The 25,592-nt window shown below is 40.0% G+C and overlaps 1 protein-coding gene across 5 annotated transcripts; it reads left to right on the top strand.

The window, feature by feature from the left end:
* Positions 1–25,583, top strand: SMAD5 (SMAD family member 5). Of its 5 annotated transcripts, XM_089529655.1 has the most exons (10): positions 1–247; positions 2,413–2,573; positions 2,933–3,035; positions 4,554–5,071; positions 5,630–5,692; positions 5,815–6,066; positions 13,791–13,910; positions 17,581–17,802; positions 19,463–19,719; positions 20,365–25,583. In XM_089529655.1, the coding sequence occupies exons 4-10, from the start codon at positions 4,669–4,671 to the stop codon at positions 20,506–20,508; spliced, it is 1,461 nt and encodes a 486-aa protein (XP_089385781.1). In that variant the 5' UTR covers positions 1–247; positions 2,413–2,573; positions 2,933–3,035; positions 4,554–4,668; the 3' UTR covers positions 20,509–25,583. The 5 variants fall into 5 exon arrangements, with proteins under 5 accessions (XP_089385781.1, XP_089385770.1, XP_089385795.1 ...); XM_089529644.1 differs by lacking the exon at positions 2,413–2,573; XM_089529660.1 differs by lacking the exons at positions 1–247; positions 2,413–2,573 and adding an exon at positions 486–506.
* Positions 25,584–25,592: the final 9 nt, after the last annotated feature.

The following is a 25,592-nucleotide window of genomic DNA, read 5'->3' as shown; positions in this document are numbered from 1 at the left end:
GAAAAAAACTCCAGCAACTCCTGGGCTGAGACTAGGAGGAGGAGGCGGGATGGGGAGTGGCTCCTCCCTCTCACTCCTCCCACTCGCTAGCCGGTTGGCGGAGGCCAACTGAGTGGCATCCAGCGCCACCAATCCCTTGGCGCCTTGTGTCCCGCCGTCACGTACGCTCCCGGCTCCGCCCTCCTCCTCCTCGTCGTTGTCGCCTTCTTCTTCTTCTTCTTCCCTTCCCGCTCTGAGGAAAATCGAGGTAAACTTCCGTAGTTTTGGGGTGTCCGCTGGCGGGCTCCAGAGGGAAGGCCGGCCCCCCTCGGCTACTTCCCTCTCCTCTCCCCTTCTCTAGCGGGGCGGACGCCGCGGGAGGCCGGCTGGAGCCCTCCGCCGCCGCAGAGGCTGAGGGAGGAGGAGACAGCGGCGGCGGCTCTGGAGTTTGCAATTTTTTGGGGGGGGGGGGTGTTTGTTCAACTCGTGAGTAAGGAAGGCGGAGCAGGGAAAGAGAGAGCGGCCAGGTATCAGCAACGCCTCTCCCCCAAATATATATAGATGTGTGTGTTGGTTGTTGTGTGTGTACACAACAACCAACAACACACACATACATATATATGTTGGGGGCTGTGTGTGTATATATGCAACAACAACAACAACACACACACACACACACACACATATATATATATATCGAGAGCTGTATGTGTATGTACAGCAACAATACACACATGCACACCCACACATATATGGGGGGGCTTTGTATGTGTGCATATCTATATATGTGTGATACATGCATATATGTGTGTGCTGTCAGTTGTATACACAAACATGCATATATCACACACAGATATAAACATACTCATATATGAGAGCAACGATACACTCATATATATCTATGCATACATAAACACACACACATATATATTGGGAGCTCTGCGTGTATATATAACAGGCAATCACACACACGTGTGTGTACGCACATATAGACATACACACACATATATGGGGGCTCTGTGAGTATGTCTGTGTGTGTGTGTGTATATATATATATATATATGAGTGTTTGTATTGTTGGTTGTTGTATACACACACATATAGACATACACATCATGCATATGTCACATGCACACAGATACAGACATACGCATATATATGGGAGGCTCTGCTTATGTATAAACAGGAACGATACACACACATATATATTGGGGGCTTTGTGTGTGTATCTACAACAAGCAACAACAACAACACACACACATAGACATACACAGCAAGGCTATATACACATATATCTGCATACACACACACATGTATATATATTGGGGGCCCTATTTGTGTGTACATACAACAACAGTAACAACAACACTCCCCCATGTGTGTGTGGTGTTGTTATGTGTGCTGCCGTTGTTTGTGGCCCTAAGGCATATTTAGCATGGGGTTTTATTGGCAGGTTTCTTCCAAAGGGATTTGTCATTGGCATACAGGGTTTATCTGGGTTTATATGCGTGTGTATATAACAACAACAATATACACACATTGTGTGTGTAGGGGATTCTGTTTGTATATTGCTGCTGTGTGCCTCCAAGTCATTTTTGATTTATGGTGATACCCAGGTGAACCTGTCACAGGGTTTTCTCAAAGGGGGGGGGGGTGCCATTGCCATCCTCTGAGGCTGAGAGAGTGTGACTTGCCCAGGGTCACCCAGGGGGTTTACCCACACACACAAACACACATGTCCTATGGGCAGAAAATGGGGCCAGTGGCAGGGCCAGTCTGTGCCTTGGCTATCCATCCCAGATGGGATGTATGTATGTTCCTTCTGTGCCCCCAGTTCTTCAAGGTCTCAGTAACAGGAGACAAAGGCATGCCTGTTCTGTATTCCTCCAGGAACATAAGCTACAGGTGCCTCTACACTGTAGAAATCATGCAGTTTGACACCACTTGCTATAGAGCAGTGGTCCCCAAACTGTGCCCTTTAAGAGATTTTGGACTTCATCTCCCATGTTGGCCAATAGTCTGGGATTCTGGGAGCTGAAGTCCAAAATCCCTTTAAAGAGCACAGTTTGGGGACCACTGCTGTAGATGGTGTCCTGGGACTCTGCCAAAGAGTGCTTGTGCCTCAGAACTACAAATCCCAGGATTCTGTAGGATAGAGCCATGGCAGTTGAAGTGGTGTCAGGCTTCATCATTTTACAGTGTAAATGCACTCAGAGAGTCACCAGACTGGGTATGTATCTTCAGATGAAATAAATGAAAGCATGTAGTGACTGCTTGGATGAAGGAAACTGGGGAAAGGTCCCTCTTCTTTTATCTTGTATTCTTTGAAATGGTATGGAGACTTTCAGGCATGAAGATCCAATATAAATACACATTCCAGATATATTCTGCTGCTGTGTTATGACTAGAATTTATTTATGTGTTTATTTACAGCTTTAAAGTTTTGGAGGTCAGTAGAAACTGACACAGCTGCAACAGCTGGCAGGGGAAGGGAGTTAATCTGTTTCTGATTGGTATCACTCCAGGTTTGAGGTGGGAGGCCAGTTGAGTTTGGAGGGATGAGAGTGGCCTTCCATGGCTGAATGGATCTTCATGTAAGTAAGCTGCAGGGAAGGGCTTTCGCCAGTTTCCTACATGCAGAAGTTTACTACCGTATTTATTTATTTCTGCTTAAGGTGCATATTCAGTCTTGTGAATCTTCATCTGCATTATTGGAAGCATATAGTCCAGGCCTGGGTTTATTTCCCATTCATGAGAACTAGAACTGGGTGTCTGGCTCACTTGTTTGAAGCTCAAGTAAAGCCACAGTTGGGGAGGAGGGGGCAGGAGGCTTTTTTCCCCCGTATCCACTTGGAGTCACGTGATACGTTACTTGAGAGCACCATGATTGGCTGTCACTTTGATTCATTTTCCTAGCTACAGGTGATATCTGTTTTGTGTGCTTGATGTCTAGACATGCAACCTTCTGTCCCCACATCAAGAGAAAGTGAAATGCAGAGTTCAGATGTTGACAAGCTGCTGCCCGTCTCTGTCTCCTGATGAGGAAGTGAGTGCAGGTAGGTCACTCTGCCATCTTTCCTTAGCTGGAAAAACAGGTAGCAGCTGTTCCCATGCTCATTCTCATACGTGACATTGGGTCACATGGAGGTTGCAACTTTTGGGAAGCAGCTATAGGAGAGGATCTAACTTTCTTTTGATGGAGACCATAAACGTGACTGAAGTTTGGAATGATAGGCTATCTGTTTGGACTTGCTGTGGTTTATCAGAAGTCTCAAAGACAATATTTGGCAGTTTCTGTAGCAGGAGCGGAACACACTTTGTTATTGACATCCTTTTTCTTTGTTCAGCGCCTGCTTTTTGCCAGCTGCCTATTGTCTTGTGCCTGTACTTGTTGAATATTCTTCAGGGATTTTATGAGGTCTTATCAACATGTTGACATAGCACACAAGTTCCGTTTGTCATCATTACTCCTTTTAAAAAAGAGTTGCAGATGGATGCTGTTAGTGATATAAAAGGAACAGTTTGTTACTCCCCACTGCATTGTGTAAAAGCATAGCTTTATGATAATTCTGTTCTGAAACTGAGATAAAGTGAGTATTTAATGAAAATTGTACCTCCCTCAGAATTTCTTTGGGTCTGAACAGTTTGGTTTCAGATGTTGGGAGATTCTTGGGTAAGATGACTTTAGTAGGGCTGTCTCCTCCTTGTTGCTCTCACTGCTATGTGTTCACTTGTCCTTTTTCTTTGGGCACAATCCACCCTGGGGAAATGAAGGTTATTGCCCTGTCTCTTCGCTCTGTTTGTGGGATGTGAGAGTACTTTCAAATTGCCTTTCAACTTATGATGATCACGTAAATTTCATAGGCAAGGAATATGTAGAGTTGGTTTGCTTAAAGTGCTAGATATTCCTTGCTGGTCCCCCAGCCAAGTACTCACCAAGTTTGACCCTGCTTAGCTTCCCAGCCAGTAGGATCTGGTGTCATTAAGGTATTTAGGCTCTTCTGTTTGGTCACTACACAGACTTGTGAACAAGCAGTGACAGCAAAGAAAAACAGAGCCAGGGGCTTCAAGGGTTGGTTGTGGCCTAACTGGCATGTGGGCATACTTTCTTGTTGTTTCTTCCTGTTGTACAATGCTATAGTGCCCCATTTTCGTTAAATATTTAACAAATAATTGTATAAAGTGTTACATTCCTCTTTATTAACTTACCGTTCCAGTTGTAAAATGGGTCATCAAAGTTTCTGTGTGCTGTAAACTGCTTGTTCTCATGCACAACTTTTTTTTTAAAAAACCCATTATGCTGTATAATGTAAGAGTGTTGGAGAGAGCTTTGCTTCAAACAGTTTCCATTGTCACCTGCACCAGTTGGTTTTTCCTTTTTGAATCGTGTGTGTTTGTTTGTGAGAGTGCATGAGAGAGATGAAAACAAAAACAAATTAAAAGCCAATCAATGATTACATCAGATCTGAAATAAATTTAACAGTCTTTTAAAATATTCTGTTAATCTGTATCCATTTCCCCTAGTTTTTGGAGAGATATGGCATCAACTAACAGATTCTAATTATTTTTAACAGTCCTAAGAAGAATCTTTTCCTTGGATGAAAGAAGATCATTTGCTGCTGTTCATAAAGCTGCTGTTGTGCCTGAGAATCTACAATTTAGTTTGAAAATTGCTTAAAGACTTGTCAAATGACATCAATGGCCAGTCTGTTCTCTTTTACTAGCCCAGCTGTAAAGCGTCTCTTGGGCTGGAAACAAGGTGATGAAGAGGAAAAATGGGCAGAAAAAGCAGTTGATGCTTTAGTTAAAAAACTGAAAAAGAAAAAAGGAGCCATGGAGGAGCTGGAGAAAGCACTGAGCAGTCCTGGTCAGCCTAGTAAATGTGTTACGATTCCTCGTTCGTTAGATGGGCGACTTCAAGTTTCTCACCGCAAAGGCCTTCCTCATGTTATTTACTGTCGTGTATGGCGTTGGCCTGATCTTCAGAGTCATCATGAGCTAAAACCACTGGACATTTGTGAATTTCCTTTCGGATCTAAACAGAAGGAAGTCTGTATCAATCCATATCATTACAAAAGGGTGGAGAGCCCAGGTGTGTTTGAATGTTATGATGTCTTCACCTATTTCCAAGGGTGATTTAATGACTTGTCAATGAAGTGGCTTGGTGCAAATTGGGCAGAGGGACAGATGGAACCTAATGATGCCATTCTTCCCCCCTAAGTTAAAGTTTCTCTTTTGTCCTGAGGCTGCATGTTTACCTTGGATTGCATGTATCTGCTAAATATGATACAATTAGAAACAGAATTACTAAACTTGTAACTAACTTGATAACTGGCTGTACTCCTAAACATATTTAGCATTCATAAAAATATGAATTCATCATTTATGCATATCTATTTATATGCCAGTTTAAATCGCTTAATGTTCATGTCCTACCTTTTACACTCTTTCATGTGCTAAATGTAATCTTTCTCTCTCCTCAAACTTTTTATTCCTTGCGCAGTTGCTTTTGTTGACACAGTACAGTTTTGATGTACTGTGTTCTATAGGATTCTGTGCAGTTTGTTTTAGTTCAGCCTTAATTGTTCAGGGGTGGGCCACTCATCCCCTACACAATTTATCAGTTGGACACATGTCTTTACCCTACCAGGCTGCTACGGTGCACAGAACCAGAATTTTCCCAACTGGGAAATGCAGTGCAGTGCTTTGACAGGTATGGTGCTTATAGCATGTGCTTCTTCCTGTGTTTTTTGCATTTAAAGGGCTAGTAGCCAGGGGGCGGGGAATTGTAATCTTATGGACTATTTTAGTTGTACTCTTCTTTTGTTTTTTCAGTTTTACCTCCAGTCTTGGTGCCAAGGCATAGTGAATTCAACCCACAGCATAGCCTCTTGGTTCAGTTCCGAAACCTAAGTCACAATGAGCCACATATGCCTCACAATGCTACATTTCCAGAATCGTTCCAGCAGCCCAACAGCACTCCATTTCCCATTTCTCCAAATAGTCCGTATCCACCATCTCCAGGTGGCAGCACCTACCCAAATTCCCCAGCCAGTTCTGGACCATCTAGTCCATTTCAGCTACCAGGTAAAGATTTCTGTGTGACAGTAATTGAAAAGTAAAACTTGAATGAAAGAAAATCAAATTCATTTATTTTGTTATCCATATTTTATCTTGCTGCATGCAAGGTGGAGTGACTCTATTAAAGAGATCATGAGTATGAGTTTACAGGAGTTGAGCAGAGCAGTGGAGGACAGAGGGTCTTGGAGATGTCACATAAGCAGGGTCACCATGGGTTGAGATCGACTCGAGGGCAGTTAACAACAAAAATTACAAATAAAATACTTAACAGCTTTGGGATTGATGCAGTGATGAAAGTTAAAGTGAAGAATGATAATTTATCTATTTGTGGTGGCAGTTTGGCTATTATGTATTGCTTTGCTACAGATACACCGTGGAACAAAAGACAGGTGAAGGATTTGGAAAAAGCATAAGCCATTTTATTCTTTACTTAGTACAAGCTGTATGCATGGTGCTTTATAAAGAATGAGAAAGTTACAAAAAGCTAGAAAGTGACAGAAGGAAGGGGAGCAGAAAAATGAAGGCACAGGGCAAATGTGAATGTTGCAGTTACATATACTAAAGTTTACTATGCAAAAGGATCTTGTAGCACTTTTGAGACTAACTGAAAGAGAAAAGTTGGTGCAGGAACTTTTGTAGACTTGGGCCTCCTTTCTCAGATGCAACTTTTCTCTATCAGCCTCAAAATTGCTACACAATCCCATTGCATACTGATTTTCTACATTAACATGGCTATGTCTTTGATATACTAGAGCAGTAATGGTGAACCTTTTAGGGACCGAGTACCCAAACTCAAAGCTGTTTTGGCACTGGGTGTTACCCGGTGCAGGGGATGGAATTTCTGGGTGGGCAGGACTACCAGGGGGCGGGACTTCCACCTTCCGGGGTAGAACCTCTGGGAAGTGAGACTTTCCTGAAGACAGCTAAAGGCCCGGGAGGGAGGGAGGGAGGGAGGGAGAGGAACAGGTGTATACCTGTTGCTCTTCTCACCCCCTCAGGCCTTCAGCTGTCTCCGAAGAGGCAGCTTAAAGGCACTGGAAGCTGGGGAAGAGGAGGAACAGGCATGTGCTTGTTCTTCTTTCCCCACCCTCCCATCTCTCTGTGTGCCCTCTAAAATGGCTTCGGATGTCAGAGAGTGTACGCATGCCATAGGTTCGGCACCACAATACTAGAGTTTAATTACAGAGCATTATGGAGACTAGGTGGTTATAGAAAAGGCTTAATAGAAAATAGTAGTTTTGATGGAGAGGACTGGTAGCCAAATTTTGTTCACTTTAAGGGTTTCTTCTTTCCTGTTGAAGCTGTCCAGGTATTTGTGGATTTCAATGGCTTCCCTGTGCATTCTGACCTGATACTTGTTGGCATGGTCCAGAATTTCAGTGTTTTCAAACAGCGTTTTATGCCAGGATGGTTTATAACGTGTTCTGCTACCACTGATTTTTATGTTTGACTCAGTCTTCAGTGTCTCTCATGTTCCTTGATTGATGTTTGAACACTGCATTTGGTGGTCCCTATGTAGACTTGTTTGCAGCTACATGGTATGAGAAACTCCTGCGGCTGTGAGAGGGTCTCTCTTGTCTTTCCCTGAGCGCAGCATTTGCTGGAGTTTCTTGGTCAATTTGTAGATCATTTGGAGGTTGTATTTCCTCGTCAGTTTCCCTGTTCTGTCTGTGACTCTTCTGATGTATGGGGATGTATGAGGAAAATACCTTCTTTTTTGGTGGTGGTTTGTCTTTAGTCCAATGGGTTTTTCTGGGTCTGGCAGCCCTTCTGATGTTTGAGCTGCAATAACCAATAGTCTGTAGAGCACAGTCTAGGTGCTTCAGTTCATCTTCCAAGAAGTGGGGTTCACAGATTCATTGCCCAATCTACCAGAGTTTTTATTCTGCTTTTTTTTGTCATGGGTGATGGTTGGAGTTCTTGTGCAGGTATCTGTCCATGTGTGTAGGTTTTCTGTATACCGTGTGGCCTAAACGTTGGTTTGGTTTGTGGATGACTAGTGTTCCTTCCTTTTCTTTTTCCATTGTGAATTGGCTGTTAGGGTGGATGTTGTTCAGATGGTTCAGAAACACAGCCAGTCTTCTTCTCCATGGATCCAAATGGTGAAAGTGTCATTCACATATCAGAACCATGCTGAACACTTTTCAAAGTGTTCCATGTAAAGGTTTGCTGTCATGGGGTTCAGAGAGCTTCCCATTGCTGCGCCATCTCTCTGCTCATAGAATCCATTGTCCCATTGTAGTGAGGCAATGTTCAAACAGGACTATGATGTCTTCCAAAAAAAAAATTGTTGGATAAGTGCCATGGTGTCTGTTATGGGGACTTTGGTGAACAGGGAGACCACATCAAAGCTGATTAGTATGTCTCTGGGTTTAAGTTCGAGGTTGTTGATTTCACAACAGAACAATACACAGATTAACATGGAAATCACTCCTCCCTACCCAGGGTCTCTCTCTCTCTCTCTCACACACACACACCAACTCTCTTCCATGCCAGCATTCTCTGAAGATGACAGCCACAGATGCAGGTGAAATATCAGGAATAAACTCTTCTTGAACATGGCCGCATAGCCTGAAAAGCCCATGAAAAACTATAAGAAGATGAATTAGGTAGCAAAAGAAACTAACTGAGAATAAAGCAAAAAAAGTTAACAACTGTGTTGATGGCTGTAAAGAGGATGAGGAATGAGGGGAAAAACAGACTGGCATAATATGCCGGTGTAGGGATGTGGCATTCAGATGAGGCACACCCCGATGCTGCCCCCAAGCCGGTGTCATGCCACCCACCTGATTAGATGGTGGGCAGCGTTTCAGCACTCTGGCAGCTCGGTGTTTACATGTCGCAGGAGCACTGAAAAGGCACTGCCGTGGTGGAAATGGTGGTTCTTTTCCACCCCTAAAAGGAGCTGCAAACCTCCACTAGATCAGGGCTATAGCGTGTGGTTGCTGCGGCCCTGATCTGCCAATCAAAGGGGCGGCGTCAAGCTGCTCCTTTAGGGCTCTCTGTACAGGACCTGAGTGGTGGAGAACTTGACAAGGAGAACTTTATTTGAAGAGTCTGGAGATGGAAGAAGGCAATTTGAGCATAGATAATGAGGAAGGAATGGTCTGAGAGTGTGCTGGCTTTGATTTTATTCTCAGACAGAATAGAATGAAAGAGCTTTCATGGGTGGAACAGAAGGATGAATTGCTATGAAGATAAAGATTGCACAGTTAGTATTTTGCCTCCAAATGCATTTTGCTTTTAGAGAGTGTGAGGGAGATGCATTCTCTGGATATAATTTGTTTTTAAAATATAAGGTGCTTTACAGCAGTAAGGGAGAGCCATTGTGATGTAGTGGTTTGAGTGTTGGACACTGACTCTGGAGATCAGTGTTATAATTCCTGCTCAGCCATGGAAACCCCACTAGGTGATTGTGAGCAAGTCAAACTTTCTCAGTCTTAGAGGGAGGTAGTGGCAAATATTCTCTGTATAAATCCTACCAAGGATACTTTAAGGTCTCCCTAAGTTAGAAATGGGCACATAGCAGCAACAACAACACTAATAAGTTGTTTAAATGAGTGCCAAAGGAAAAAAACCAGAACTTTAAACATTGGAGTAAACAAAGTATTAGTACTCAAGCCACCTTGAATTTCATGCTGGTATGAAGGTGGGAAATTAAATAATTAATCAACCAAGAATCAGCAAAGAAACTAATAGAAAAGGACTTAAATATCCTGAAGGCACTAGATGCTGCCTGATCTTTGAAACTAAAACCTGATTAGTACTTGGATGGGAGACTGTCAGTGAATACCAAGTACTGTAGGCTATATTTCAGAGGAAGAAACTGGCCTATGAAGACTATATGAAATTTGTAGGGGTAGCCATAAGTTGTCAGGGAACTTGAAGCCACATACAAAAGAGACTAAAGCCTGGAGACATGATCTTTTGGAGTCTAAAACATGAGAGCCCTTCTCCAACCATTGAAACTAAAAAGTTTAGTTTCACAAATATAGCAGAGATGTTCAGGCTTAGTAAAAGCACAGGTAACATATTTAAATGGTTCTCCATCTTAAGACTCCATGAATATGTGTAAGGAAGGCATATTAGGGAAAACCTAGGTAAGATCTGTTCTCTAACGTAGTTTTAAATATATATATATATATATGGGAGAGAGGATGCCAATTTATTTTAGTTTAAAAATTTAAAAAAAGCAACCATTCTATGTAGGTCTATAGCATGACATGCATTGGCATAGTTGTTAAGGAAAATGCAACATGGGATATACAGTGACTGAAATAAAACATGTATGTGAGAGTCAGGGTGACTCAGCAGAAGCAAATAGAAGCCACACAGGTGTAAAAGGTAATGGAATTAACAAGTCCTAAATGCCAAGGACAGAAATGCAAAGTGGATAATTGAACACACCTGAGAATTATTAAAGTGGACAAGGTGAGATGATGAAATCATTAATTATGGGATGAACCAAGAGAGCCAATGAGAGTGGATGTACACGCCCACTGGGTGGAAACTGACAAGAGTGGGTGGTATTATCCAATGACTATAATAATGGCTATGAATCCCAATGTATTTTGTGGGTAGTAGTAGTGGAGGAGTATTGTTGTGTTGGATAGTTTTGGAGCTGTATATAGTAGAATAAAGTAGATCTTTTATATAAGACTACTGAGTTGTCTGGTGTCTTGAGTGAAGATACAAGAGCCAGCTGGATCCTGAAGAAGTGTGAAGACTTCTGTGGAAGCAAGAGTGAGAAGGCTTGGAGAGTCTGTCAGGGTCTTCAGCCTATTCTCTGTAACTCTGCTGCTTTAGAGCAAAGCTTTAACCACTGGCCAAAACTGGTCAGCGCCGGTGCGTAACAAGGTGGTGAGTTCGAGCCAGAGGTGAAGAGCTACAACTCCCATCATCCCTGACAATAGTTTCAGTATTTCTCTAGTTCATTTCATTTAACATCCCTCAGTAATAAAGCTTTTACCAAAGTGATGGTAAGAGCAATTTACCATCAATGTAACGGTCTTATAAAGGAACAGTATAGTGCGCCTGCACCAACTGTGGGCTTACCATTTATGATTTGAGCTTCTGTGGATGGGAAGGCCCAACTTTTTCAATGGTTGTGTGTGCATGCAGCAGTGCAAATGGGCTCACACACCCATTGAAAAGAATGGGACTTAATGTCCAGTATTTTTTGCTATCCACAGAGGGATCTGGAACGGATTCCCCATGGATAGCAAGGGACAACTGTAGTTAAAAGGAGGTGCATTTTCGGTTCTCGCCTCCAAATGTGAGACCTCTTGACCTTGTTTGCACTCCACTTCCAGATCTTAGAGATTAAATTGGTAAAATAGTTTTGTTGAGAATACATAGTATTATTTTTTTTGTAGAATAGTTTTGTTGAGAACACACAGTATTTTTGTATGAGTTACATGGTTTATCTGTTTCTAAGCAGTGCTTAGTCTAAGTTGGGTATGATTGGAATGGTAAATTGAAAATTTAATGCATTCATAAGTGTTTAGAAAAGCCTTAATATATGGAGCAATTAGAGCAGGAGTATTGAAAGTGTGGGCTGTGGACCCGCCCACACATTCTCCTTTTTTGCAGCCCCTGTGGATTAAAAACAAATACCAACACAATTGTGCAGTGATGTGGTTTGCTGCCAAACTGCCATGAAGGAAAGCAGATCAAGTAGCCTGCCTTTCTATCTTCCTACACCTCTGTACCCACCCAATCATGGATGGAAGAGGAGAGCATAAGGAAGGTGACAGTGGTGATGGTAGCAACTATGGCAATTCTAAATTCCCAGTGCTGCTGATTAACTTCCTCAGCCTTCTTATTTCCCAACAGATTTTGTTTTCCCTGCAGACATAAGGAGATGGCTGCTTACTTCTTGCAGAGGCAAGAAGAAGTAGATCAGGGAGGAGGCTTTGAAAGTGGAGCTGCAGCGGCGGCTACTCCCTGCACTTGCAGTGTATCAGAGCAAGTGCTTGCTCTGTCACTGTAACAGTGGCTCTTCAAAAGTGACAGTAGCAAGAGTGAGGAGGCTCACGTGAGAGCTTTCCCATTATGCTGCATCATGGATTGAGGAGAAATGGTGTGAGGGAGGGAAGAAGAGCTTGCTGGGTGACACAAGGATGAAGGGAATGCTTGTGAGTAAATAAGTGGGATTTTCTTTTCAATTTTTCACAAAGGATGTGGGGTGTGGTCCCAGAAGGTCCTACAAGGTGCAAATGCAGCCCACACTCCGTTCCTCTGTCAGTTACTCAGCCCAGAATTAGAGGAATGGAAAATTGCAGAGGGTGCAAAGCATCTTCTTGTGAGTTCTGCCAGTGGTATTTATGTTAGTGGATCAGAGGTGAAGACAGAAGGGAGAATGGGAAGAAAAAGGTTAAACAGAATGAGGTTGGAGTAAGAATTAATATGAGGTTTTCATAAGTGAGGGAAGTGTTAAATATATTGTAGGGTAAGGGGAGGTGGTGATTGCAGTGTAGAACCAAATGCCTAAATGGGAAATGGCACAGTATTGATTGTTGTTGTTCTTGTTGTTGTTATTATTATTTATAGTATTTATACCCCACTCTTCAGCCAAAAGGCTATCAGATTGTTCTAAATATTGTCACTGAGTTAGATCACATTGTGTCAGTAAATTGCTTCCAAGTATATGAAGTTATAGGCCTAAAACCAGCGTTCCATTAGTACCATAAATCTTTCTTAGCCTTCTACACTGGCCTTAAACAGGTTCCAAAACATTTCCTAGCCATGTTTGGGGTGTATGGGTGTCAGTCCTATTTTTGATTTCATTAACTACAAGAAGCAGTTTCATTAGCAGAATGGCATCATTGGATGTTAAGTACTATAGAAATAATACTATCTCAGTGTATCTCTGCAAGAGTTTGGTTGTGGTACACAGAAGGCATTTACTGCAGTAGGGAACATATGTAGGATTTGGATGTAGAAGGGAGACATACAGAGAAATCTTTTTTAGGCTGAAAAAACTAACACAGCTATGGCCTGTTCTGCACGGGCCAAAAGTACGCACCAAGCACGTACTAGGGTTAGAAAGGGGCATCCTTTCCAGATGCCCCCAACCCTAGTATGCGCTTGGCGCGTACAAAATGGCGGCACCCGTTCTACATGGGTGCCGCCATCTTGACGTCGCAGACGCCTAGCGCCTTCACGTCGCATGGTGGAAATGACGCCGTGAGTGCGCGGCTAGCAACTTGCAGTGCCACTTCTGGGGCACAAAAAGAAGCCGCGGTTTGTCCGCTGCGGTTCCTGGATGCAGCAACCAGCGGCGCCATTTTTGGGCGCTCTGTAACGCGCCTATGTCTTTGAAAACCAGTGCAGTGGGTCTTGGGGGTTGGTTCGAGGACTAAAAATGGATATCAAAATCCTTGGATTCTCAAGTCCCATTAAATACCTTGGCATAGTAAAATGATGTCCCTTATGTAAAATGGCAAAATCAAAGTTTGCGTTTTGGAATTTTTATATTTTTAAGATTCTTTAATGCATGGCTGGTTGAATCTCTGGATAAAGAATCTGTGGATATGGAGGGCCAACCTTACATTATGAGAGATGTTGATCTACAGAGAAATAGTAAGAACACAGGAGCAAGAGAATGGAAGAAGTCAGGAAGCAGAGGTAGCACAGAAAGGACAAGTCTCCATCAAACACTGAAGTAATGAACTGAAATTAAGATAAAATATATGTACTTCACTCAAATTTCTAATTTTTCTTTGTAGCAGATACACCACCACCTGCATATATGCCTCCTGAAGATCAAATGGGGCAAGAGACAACACAGTCTATGGACACAAGCAATAATATGGTCCCTCAGATAATGCCAAACATTTCCAACAGAGGTAAGGTAAACGGTGTATTGGTAAGCTTTGTCGTATTTTGCCATTGTTGATATTTGACCAGTAACAATAACTGTTAAGGAATGTAGCTTGCCGTCACACCTAATTTTTTTTTCTGCTTACCTATCTTCTCTTAGAGCAGGGGTGGTAATCATAAGACCCTCCGTATTATGTTTTGTTGCTCTTCCCAGCATTCCTTGATTTTGGCTATGCTGGGCAGGGCTGCTAGTATTTTCAGTCCAATAACATCTGGAGGGCTACATGATTCTTTTTGGAAGGACTTTTGCCTTAGAAACTAAGCAGTAAATAGGCAACTTCTATTTACTCCTCGGAAGTAATTCTGTTGTGGGTGAGGATGTTAAAGGTAGGAGTATTGGTATGGAATGAGTTTGCCCCTTTGTGTAAAAATATTTGATGAGGATACTCCCCCTCTGGGCAAAACTGCATCTTGGGATTTAAAGAAGGTGAGAAGGATGTATACTCACAGGATAACTTCCGAAAATGCAAGCTGTGTTATAGTAATGAGATGTTCAGATAGGTGCCAAAGACAAATTCAGGGCTTTAAATATAGTTCAGTCAAGCTCATATATAGTTGTTATGCACATAGCAGTGCATGGCACATGCAAATGGGAGTAGAATAGTGTTAAGGTTGTTTCAAAGCGAGTAGACAAAGAATTTGGAAGAGAATGCAGAATAATATAATTTGTTTCATCTGTACTGTTTCTGATGACTTAAAAATTATATTGAAAGAAGCTGTACTTAAGAGCTGTGAGTTCATAGAGTTGATTATCTGCCTTTCAGAATAAGTGCTACATGTATTAAGTATTTCAGTGTTCAAAGAACAAGCTAATATATATATTTAACTGTAATATAATGAATTTATTTTAAGTCAGATTTTTGTTATATACTTCTTTTGAAAGTGCATTCAGTATAGATGAGCTGGGCTTTAAAGTGATGAGTACTTCAGTGGAATTAAAAATAAAATACTTTCAAGAAGCTAAAAAACACGCTATTTATTAAAGCTCATGACATGTAGTAATAGCAGTAGTAATAATAAATTTTATTCCTTTGCTGCCTCTACTCAAGACTCAAGGTGGATACAATATACCAAAACACAACAGTTTAACAAACGGAAAGGTCTAGGAAAAAAGTTTTTACAGAGTAAAACATAAAAATAGTTTTAATGTCTAAATGTCTAAAATATTCTGATGATGCTATGACAAAGCATTCCCTTACATCAAAGTAAGCAGTGTAAAAACAGTGCAATACACTGTACAAAATGCATTAAAGACAAGGAGTATCTAAACTTCCAAAATGCATTAAAAGTAGAAAGTATCAAAACAAACATGTTTTGTCAAAAGTCTTCCTCAGTAGTAAAGGAAAGCTTCAGTAGCAGCAAAACAATTATCCTGTTGCCAAAGAGTTGTCCAGTATATGTACTGTAAGTAGGATAAATCAGCCTTGCAATTTGTTTGAGTATCCAGGATACAGAACTATTATAAGCCTGATCTATCCTACTTACATATACTGGATAACTCTTTGGCAATATGATATTTGTTTTGCTGCTACTACAGCTTTCCTTTACCAACTGAGGAAGAGGTTTGTTGAAATGCGTTTGGATGTGGATGTTTTGATACTTTCTACGTTTAATGCATTTTGGAAGTTTATATACTCCTTGTCTTTAATGTATTTTTGTACAGTGTATTGCACTGTTTATACACTGCTTATGTAAGGGAATGCTTTGTCATTGCATCATCAGAATATTTTAGACATTAAAACTATTTTATGTTTTACTCTGTAAATACTTTTTTCCTAGACCTTTCTGTTTGTTACACTGTCTTGCTTTTGGTTTAGTTTAACACTTAGTTGTCTTGATCGTACCAAAACTAATAACACATAAACCCACAGCTAAAATAGAACACTATAAAATCATTAAAATACCCTCATAGAGTACATACACAATTAAAGTCATTATTTAAAATTGACTGCGTAGGTCTGCCAGAAGAGATAGTGTATATATACATGTATAAGTCCAAAAATTTTAGTCAAAAAACTGACCCCAGAAAACTAAAACGACTTATCCACAGGTCAATGGAAGTATTGTATTTTAACTCCTGTAAGAAAAAATGGAACTGTCCCTTGGCGAAAGGCAAGAGTGCAATCTTTCTTAGAAGCACTGACCTGACCCCCTTCTATTCTCTCATCCATCCAGCATTTACAGTCGGCCCTTCTTATACACGGATTTTTTATACACGGATTCAAGCATACACGGTTTGAAAATGTTCAAAAAAAGTATAAATTTCAAATATCAAACCTTGATTTTCATTTTTTATAAGGGACACCATTTTCCTATGTCATTATATTTAATGGGACTTGAGCATACACAGGTTTTGTTATATGTGGGGGATCTTGGAACCAAACCCCAGCGTATAACATGGGTCCACTGTAGTATGAGCACGAAGTTATGCTTGTTGGGATTTTGTAAGTTCTTTGGCATTGTTTTCCTTTGCTTCATCCTTTAGATCCTTTGTTACATGCCCCTAAATTTTATGCTCGACTTATCCACGGGTCATATCAAAATCCATTATTGTGGCCCCACAACCTGCCCTCAGCTTATACATGAGGTCGACTTATAGTGGAGTATATACGGTATGTTTATAATGCTGTCTGATATTTTCAAGCTGTCATATCTCAAGCTATCATATCATATGGCTGGTCATTCCACAGTCTTGGGGCAGCAGGCAGAAAGGTTCTCTGGGAAACCATTGCCAGTCCAGTCCTAGCTGGTTGGAGCAAACATTTCCCAGAGGACCTGAGTGTACAGGGTGGATTATATGGGAGAAGGTGATCCTGTAAGTAACCTGGACCCAAACCATGTAGGGTTTTAAAGATAATAACCAATACTTCTTACTTTGCCCAGAAACTTATTAGCAGCCAGTGGAGAGATTTTAAGATTGGTGTAACGTACTCACTCCAGGATGTGCCTGTAATCAGTCTGGCTGCCATATTATGAATGTCTGTTAAGACATTGTTTAAAAACAGTTTTAAAACCATTTTAAAGGCTTTTTCTAAACACACACACAATGGCAGTTTGGAATAATGCACTTCTGGCCACTGATCATAAGCTCAACAAAGATGAAACTAGCCTGACTTCTGTTTCACAATGAGGGGCAGGAGAAAAAGCTTTGTCCTGTGTATTCACTAATCTGCTTCTCAGGATGTTGAGACAAACAGCAGGACCTCCACTGCTGACTTTTTGTAATGGCTATGGCTATGAAATATGTGTTGAAATTATTTATCTCATAACTCCAGCCATCTGTGTATTCAGTGGGAGGTGGGCAAGCTACTGTCTTCAGTGCCCACTCCTTGTTTGTAATATAGTGATAATTGTTAGATGATTTCTGGGGAAGTGAACCTAATGTTTTTGAGCCCTGACAAATAAAGCATTAATGCTATATAATATTCTTGGTGGTGGGGATGTAAATTCGTCTTCCTCTGTCTAGCACCTTTTAATTGGGTTGGATTACAGATTCTGTCATTCTGGATCCAGCTTCTTATTGGGGAGGTGAGAGGAGTAGTCTAGCACATTTGGGGGTTGTCAGGTTGGAGTATGCTGCAGTAGACTTAACTGTTGAAAATGCTGAATGTCCATGTGTTTTGTTTTTGTTCATAGATGTTCACCCTGTGGCCTATGAAGAACCCAAGCACTGGTGCTCAATTGTATATTATGAATTAAACAACCGAGTTGGGGATGCTTTTCATGCATCTTCCACTAGTATCTTAGTCGATGGATTTACAGATCCTTCTAACAACAAAACAAGATTTTGCTTAGGTTTGCTCTCCAATGTTAATCGCAATTCAACAATTGAGAACACACGAAGACACATTGGGAAAGGTAATACAGTGTAGATTGTATGATCATAAGCAGCTTGCCTTACTGAGCAGTGACCTCTGTAAATGAAATCAGTTGATTGCTGTAATGCATTGAATGGAAGCTAGTATAAACTTGGATGAAGCAGTTAAAATGCCTTGCCAACTTTAATAAAACATTTTAACTGGTTTATGCTGTGAAACATTGTACATAGAATTTCCTATTCTTATAACAGTTTTTACGATTTTGGATTTATTTCACATACTGTAGGATTTACAAACACTGTAACTTCTTTTGAAACATTTGTTCTTAGTGTACACATTTGAGGGTTTTGTGTAGAAGTGGCTCCCTGAGCCATGTTAAATAAACAAAACAGAGTTAAGGGGAGGAAGAGAAAGCCTGAGTCTTAGATTGGATCTACAAAGAAGTCACATGAAAAGAAGGAAGGATAAGGTGCCATGAATTCATAGTATACTTGAGTTCCTTTAAAAAAGATAAACCATAAGAACAACAAAATTGTACAGTAAGATCCCACAGAATATGCAATTTAATGATTTCTGACATACCATACTGTACAAAAGATCTGGTCTTTCCAGGGTTGGAAAAAAGAAGACATTAACCCCCTCCCCAAATGGGTTTGTTTGTTTTTTGTTTTTTGTTTTTTTGCATTAACATGTAGAACTAGACCAGTATAGGACTAGGGCTATACAATGCATCTGCACTGCAGAAACAATCTGTTTGACGCCATTTTAACTGTTATGGTTCAATATTATGGAATTCTAGGAGACACTTAGCTTTGTGAGACATTTAGCCTTCTCTGTTAGCTCTGGTGCCACAATAAATTATAATCCCCACAATTCTATAGCATTGACCCATGGCAGTTAAAAGTGGTGTCAAACTCGATTTTTTCAACAGTGTGGATGAAGCCATAATTTGAAAATTAAATAGAAAAATGCAGTTCAGATTTTTGGCCACTAGTTTAAATTATAATTGCTCTAAAAATGTGCCCTTTTAATGTAAATTGTTTTTGGTTGAACTTGTGTTGTTCCTGAATGGCATTTCTTGCACTATAATATGAAGTGATTAAAAACAAATAACTGAACAACTGTCAATGAACTCTTAATGTTAAAATTTTAAATTCAAAGTCATTGTTGGAAAAAGCAATAATACCCAGTTTCTCTCTCTCACACACACATCAATTTTAAAATAGTATTTTTTTTTTAAAAAAAATCATTTGGTTTAAGCCAGCCACCCTGCTTTTATCATAGATTTCATGATTCTAATTAAAAGTGTCCCAATTAACAGGATATGAGCAAAATGCACAGGGAAACTCTCAACCATTTATCATCTTTGTCAGGGGTGGGATTTAGGCCAGTTCTCCAGATTTTGTTGAACTGTGAGCCAGCAGTAGCCCATGGTGAGGAATTCTGGGAATTGCAGTTCAGCAACTTCAATAGAGCTGCACATTTCCCATTTATTGAGGAATCCTGTTCTGTTGTTGATGGACGGGGGACCTCTAGTGGTTGATAAGATACTGGGTTTATGAAAGGAAAATATATTGTGGAGGCATTCCCATGGGAATCTTTTTCAACCAGAAGACTGGCTCAAGTTTTAAAGTGAAATGCAATAATTGTTTCTACAATTAATTATGTTAAATGTTTGGTGTTTCCTTCAATTTTTCCAGGTGTCCATTTGTACTATGTAGGTGGAGAGGTCTATGCTGAATGCCTGAGTGACAGCAGCATATTTGTACAGAGCCGGAATTGTAATTACCATCATGGATTTCATCCTACAACTGTATGCAAGATTCCTAGTGGATGCAGCCTAAAGATCTTTAACAATCAGGAATTTGCCCAGCTTCTAGCTCAGTCTGTCAATCATGGGTTTGAAGCAGTGTATGAGCTCACCAAAATGTGCACAATTCGGATGAGTTTCGTAAAGGTAAGATGTGGTTTATTTATCATGAGCTTTGATGACATGGGCTATAGTTTGCATCCCATAATAAATGTGTCAGTCTTCAACCTGCCATAGAACTATTTTATAATGTCTTATAAATTTCTGGTATATTCCCTAAGATAGTAACCTTAATATACAAAATGTGGATATTATCTCCCTTCTAAAAAAAAGTCTTCATCAAGCAAATCTGGAGAATTCACTTTCTCTCAGAGTGCAAGGTTGAGAAGGTGATTATTCTGTGAAATGCAGTCTTCCTTTTGTTGGTGAAATTGATTTGGAAGAAGCTGCCATTGAAACAGGGTGCATTTCTCTTTTAATTTGCAGGCTCTGCCAAGCAGAATAAAGATTAGAGGCTTTTCTTTCTTTCTTTCTTTCTTTCTTTCTTTCTTTCTTTCTTGTATACCCATTGAAGATCCTGAAACATCCCATAGCCCAGCACAAGTAACTTGTAAATGGCAGAGGTTTAAGGAAGTACTTTCTTTTGGCAGAATGGAGTATTCATCTACCCTGTATTCTATTGGCTGATGAGCTGGGAATGAAAACCCACTTGTTTGTAAAATGAATTTACTGTACTAAACAACAACAGATATTTCAGATCTAACTTTTACTAAATATATGTTTGTTTTGTAGGGTTGGGGAGCAGAGTATCACCGACAAGATGTTACAAGTACCCCATGCTGGATAGAAATACATCTTCATGGGCCTTTGCAATGGCTGGATAAAGTACTTACCCAAATGGGTTCTCCACTTAATCCCATTTCATCTGTTTCGTAGTGCCAAAATATTTCTTCAACAATCATAACTTTGGTGACCATTTTTAAAATTTTGCAGAAACTTCCAGTGTGCATACTGTAAGAACGTGCCACGTGTTAGCTATCCTGTCCTAATGATGACCAATTCCATTGTTTTTATTACCATTTTATGTTTCATTTTGATAATTAAAAGAAACAGTCAATTTTAGAGGAAAACTGAAAATTCTTTATTTCTCCTTGCTATGCATATTTAAAAACCTGACTCCACTGGAAACATTTTAATGTGTCTTCTTTGGAACACATTGCTGAACTGAAAGTAGGGAATGAATAACACTATTCTTTTTCCTCTTCTTCTGAATATGTGTATGTCTCTCTTACAGCCTGTTTTAATGCTCCTGTAAAATTGTGTGGATGATGAAGTTCATGAAACTAGCTTTATTACACCTATTGCCTTTAGCTTGAATGATAATGTTACTTTGTTATGTATGTGTTCAGAAACACTTATTACAGGTAGTGGTATTAGAATGCATTCCTGCAAGTTTTGCCATAAACAGTGGTAATTTGACTTTCACCCCAGGTCAGTGTGATAGTAAACAGGATAAACTGAATATGCACAATCCTGTGATTGTCTGCTCAGAAGTTTAAGGACCTTTGTGAGAATTCCTGATAAATGTGTAAATTGCTTCTTTAATCATTGTTCTGAACTGACATTAGATTCAAGGAAGTATCTGGTCTACCCTAGTCAGTATTTTCTCTTGGCTTGCATTCATATTGTGTGAGACACTTAAACAATCCGTGCATATTAGAGTGCAAAATGTTAACAGTTTTGTTTATAATAATGCAAGGATGCCTTTTTTTTTTTTTGCATTTCCATAGTTGATATCCTGAAGGCTTGCTAACTTCACACTACTGCTGTTTTGCAGTATTAGTTTAGCTCCTTTTGTAGTTCACTTTTATAACTACAGTATTAGAAATCACACTTCAGAAAGTGGTACAGAGTGCTTGTTTTTTATATTGCTGGGCAGGCCAATTGCTTAATGATGACAAAAATATCATTGCCTCTTGAGCTTGAAATCTTTATGATCTAGGGCAGTGGTTCCCAACCTGTGGGTCGGGACCCCTTTGGGGGTCGAATGACCCTTTTATGGGGGTCGCCTAAGACCACTGGAAAACACCTATTTAATTACAGTTATGAAGTAGCAATGAAAATAATTTCATGGGTTTGGGTCACCACAACATGAGGAACTGTATTAAAGGGTTGCAGCATTAGGAAGGTTGGGAACCACTGATCTAGGGATTCACTGATCTGAGTCCTTCATACACACAGGTTCCCTGGCATAATCTGGTATTACAGTTGTCAGTTGGACATCCTGATCCTGTACAGAACTGGATTACAAGTTCTGTACTAATTCCACTTAAGGGATTGACAAAAGTAGGGATGATTGTCATGGTCTCCATGAAATGTGTAAGTTAGTCCATGTTAAGAGATCATTAGAATCCATTCAAAAATATTTTTGTTCACTGCACAAGGGAGGCAGATGCATGCCTGAATTACGGGCAACTGCCTCTATAATTAATCTGATGAAAATCTAAATGCCCTAAATGTATTGTTTATGCCTGTCAACCACTCTGCAAGCCGTAACCTATTGAAACTGTAGCCTTATGCTAAGGGATTTCTTCCAAAAATATCTATCTGTTTTGCTTTGTGTATGTTTTAATGATGATTTTTTTTCAGGAACTAGAGGCAATACCTAGTGCCATGTGGAATAAATTTGTTTCTTTGTAAGGAAGAAGAATCTCCAAGGTACTCTTGGTGATACTTTTTTTTTTTTTTTTTGCTTTAGCAATAGCAATTAAATGTAAGGTTCTAATTACTTATTTAGGGTGACTTAACTGTATTTCTGTGTGGATTCCACTCAGATACATAGCAATTGCAATAGTAAGTACATTTCTATACCGCTTATCAGTGCACTTAAGCACTCCCTAAGCAATGTACAATGTCTAAGGTGATTGCCCCAACAAACTGGGTACTCACTTTAGCAACCTCAGAAGGATGCCAGGCTGAATCAACCCTGAGCCCCTGGCTGGTATTGAACTCACAACCTTGTTTGTGGTTTGTAAGTGAGTGGCTGGAATACAGGCATTTAACCAATGTGCCATCAGGGCTCATAAAAAACTACAGAATTTAATACAGAGAGCATTAGGTTTTCTCTAATGAGGCAGTGATGAGGAAGCATATCTACTCCTTAGGGTTGAGGAGATAGCTTTCTAGGTACAAAAGCTTATAAGATTTTCCATTTTCATTGAGATGGACACTTTTGTAGTTTGTTTATTCCCTGGACTCCCAGTGATAAGCAGAAATAGAATAAAGCATACAGATCTGAAGTCTGGCTTGTCTTAACATAGGTTATGTTTCCTTACTCAGTTTTGATTAAAAGTTATGTCTTCTTAGCAGAGTTTGATGTCTGTTGACTCCCATAGCTGATACTGGGTATATATGGAAGTATTCCTCCTAGGATGCGTCTATTAAAGAGAGAGAGCAGATGGAACCTGATTAATGTTCATTCTTCCAAATGGGACATAAATTCACACAGAGCTGTACTTGCAAGGGAAGCATTTGACATTCACGAGTTTTGAACAAAGTTTCCAAGTTTCAACCATATGTCAAGCAATATTTTTCAGGCAAATGGTAGATCGAACTTTTTCATTATACACAATGTAGTGTGACATGAATGGGACAAAAAAAGTCCCATTCTGTTTTGAAGCATGATGGAAAGAAACTGATGAGAACACTCAGATAAGAAACAACCACCTATTCTGCTGAAAAGCAGGAGGACAGCAAGTGGAGATAGTGCTGTAATGAGAAGGAATAGGAGGACTTAGTGACATCCACAGACAGTTCACCACAGAGCAGCCAGTGATATTCAGAAATGACCAAGAAACAACAAACTAGAAACAGAACAACAACAGAAACTAGGAACCTCATAACTTCACTGCAGAAACAGTATTTTGTTTTAATCACATAGGCTGCATCCACACTGCAGATATAATCCAGTTTGACAGCAATGGCTCAGTGCTATGGCATTCAGACAACTGTAGTTTTATCGGGCATATAGGCTTCTTTGTCAGAGAGCTCTGGTGGCACAACAAACTACAAATCCCAGGATTCCATAGAATTGAGCCATGGCAGTTAAAGTGGTATCAAACCTGGATTATTTCTGCATTGCAGATGCAGCCCTGGTCAATGAAACAAATAAGGACAGCCTATATTCAGGGTGTGAAATGAAGGAAACCTACCAGAATCAAACTGCTGTGGATCAGCCATGCATCATTGAGCAGAAGGTATACCTTAGAGTCTTGAACTAGTATCCAGTCCTGAGTTCAGTGATGAGTCTCCAGAAAATGTATGTTTTCACAGGGGTCTTGAGTGTTCAATAAGAAGAAAATGAATGATGCGTTGAGTCACTGATAAACTTTTCAAGACATGTGATTTGTGTTTGCTGAGGAACTTCAGATGCATTATACACTACAGAGAAAACCTAGCTACTGACGAACAGCTAGTTGAGTTCATAGATAAATGCCTATCTCAGCAGTATATGCCAAGTAAACCAAGGAAATATAGCATAAAGGTGTAATGGTGTTACAGCACTAAGTCAACATGCCTTCTGAAGGGAGATGTTTGACTGGATGAGCTGCATGGTACGTCATGGGTTGTCCAGTTCGGTTACAATGTAACTGGTTGAACCATTTTTTCAAACTGTACTAATTGTGGAAGGCATTTTTTTCAACAGCTTAGAACTGACAGAAAATAACACATTTGGTAGAATAAACCATATCTCCCTCCACACATACTAACAGTGCTGCTTCTTAAACAAGTCAGCAGACAAGAAATAACTAAGTGGTACACCATATGAGCTGCCTAAATAAACTAGATCCCATCTGATCTTGCATGTTAAGCAGGCTCAGCTCTGGCTAGTATTTGGATGGGAGACTGCCAATGAATTCCAGGTGCTGTAGGCTATATTTCAGAGAAAGGAACTGGTGGAATCAACTCTTTAGTATTCGTTGCCTAAGACAATCTTATGAAAATCATGGGGTTGCTGTAAGTATAGGCTGCTGGAAGGCATATACCTGTACAGTCTTTGTGAGGGAAGTTTTACTTTCACGGGTCACTAGAATAGCCATGATCTGGTTGTTTGTAGCAAGGCAGATACCAAGAATGGCCTTTATTTGAAGAATGTTTGTTCAGGAGGGAATGTATTAAAATTGCAGTAAAAATTATTATATTAAATCTGGGTCAGTTTTCCTACAGGGTTTAGATCTATTTCTAATTTTTGAGATTTGTAACATTTTTAATGATAAACAGTTATGTTTTGTTTTTTTACAGACACATGTTCATGATTTTTTGAGGAGAAAAAGGACTGTCAGCTACTTAAAGAAAATATTTGACCACATGTGAATGTTTTTTTAGTTCTGTGTGATATTGTGCAGTTCTCCTCATTCTATACCCAGAAGCACCCCTCTGAACACGAGGCATTTTTATCCATTGAAATATACTGGAATTCCTGTTTGGCGGGGTGTGTGTGTGAAAAACTGCTATAGTTCCAGAGGCTGGTCTTAAGAGGCATGCTTCCTCTAATTCTGGAGATAGTGTTCAATTTAGGATGACTCAACTTATTTCTTCATGAACATCTCTAATCGCTTTTGAAAGCTAAGTTGTTGCCGATTATCCTATTTTGCAGTACAGTGGACCCTTGTTATACACTGAGGTTTGGTTCCAAGATCCCCCATGTATAAGAAAATCTGTGTATGCTCAAGTCCCATTAAATATAATGACATAGCAAAATGGTGTCCCTTATAAAAAATGAAAATCAAGGCTTGATATTTGAAATTTATACTTTTTTTAACATTTTCAAACCGTGGATGCTTGAATCCATGTATAAGAAATCCATGTATAAGAAGAGCCGACTGTAATTAACTGCATAGTTCATCTATCTGTTTTGTGAAGGAGTGCTCCTTTTATGTGTCATCAAACTCTTATTACCATTAAGCTTCATTGATGACCCTAGTTTTTCTCATTTTGTGAGAATAAGGAGATGAGCCAGA

This window comes from Sceloporus occidentalis, unplaced genomic scaffold (assembly GCF_023333645.1).
Source record: "Sceloporus occidentalis isolate IW3139 unplaced genomic scaffold, rSceOcc1.0.p SCAF_1, whole genome shotgun sequence".
NCBI classification, from domain to species: Eukaryota; Metazoa; Chordata; class Lepidosauria; order Squamata; family Phrynosomatidae; genus Sceloporus; species Sceloporus occidentalis.
This window is presented reverse-complemented; position numbering and strand designations above follow the sequence as displayed.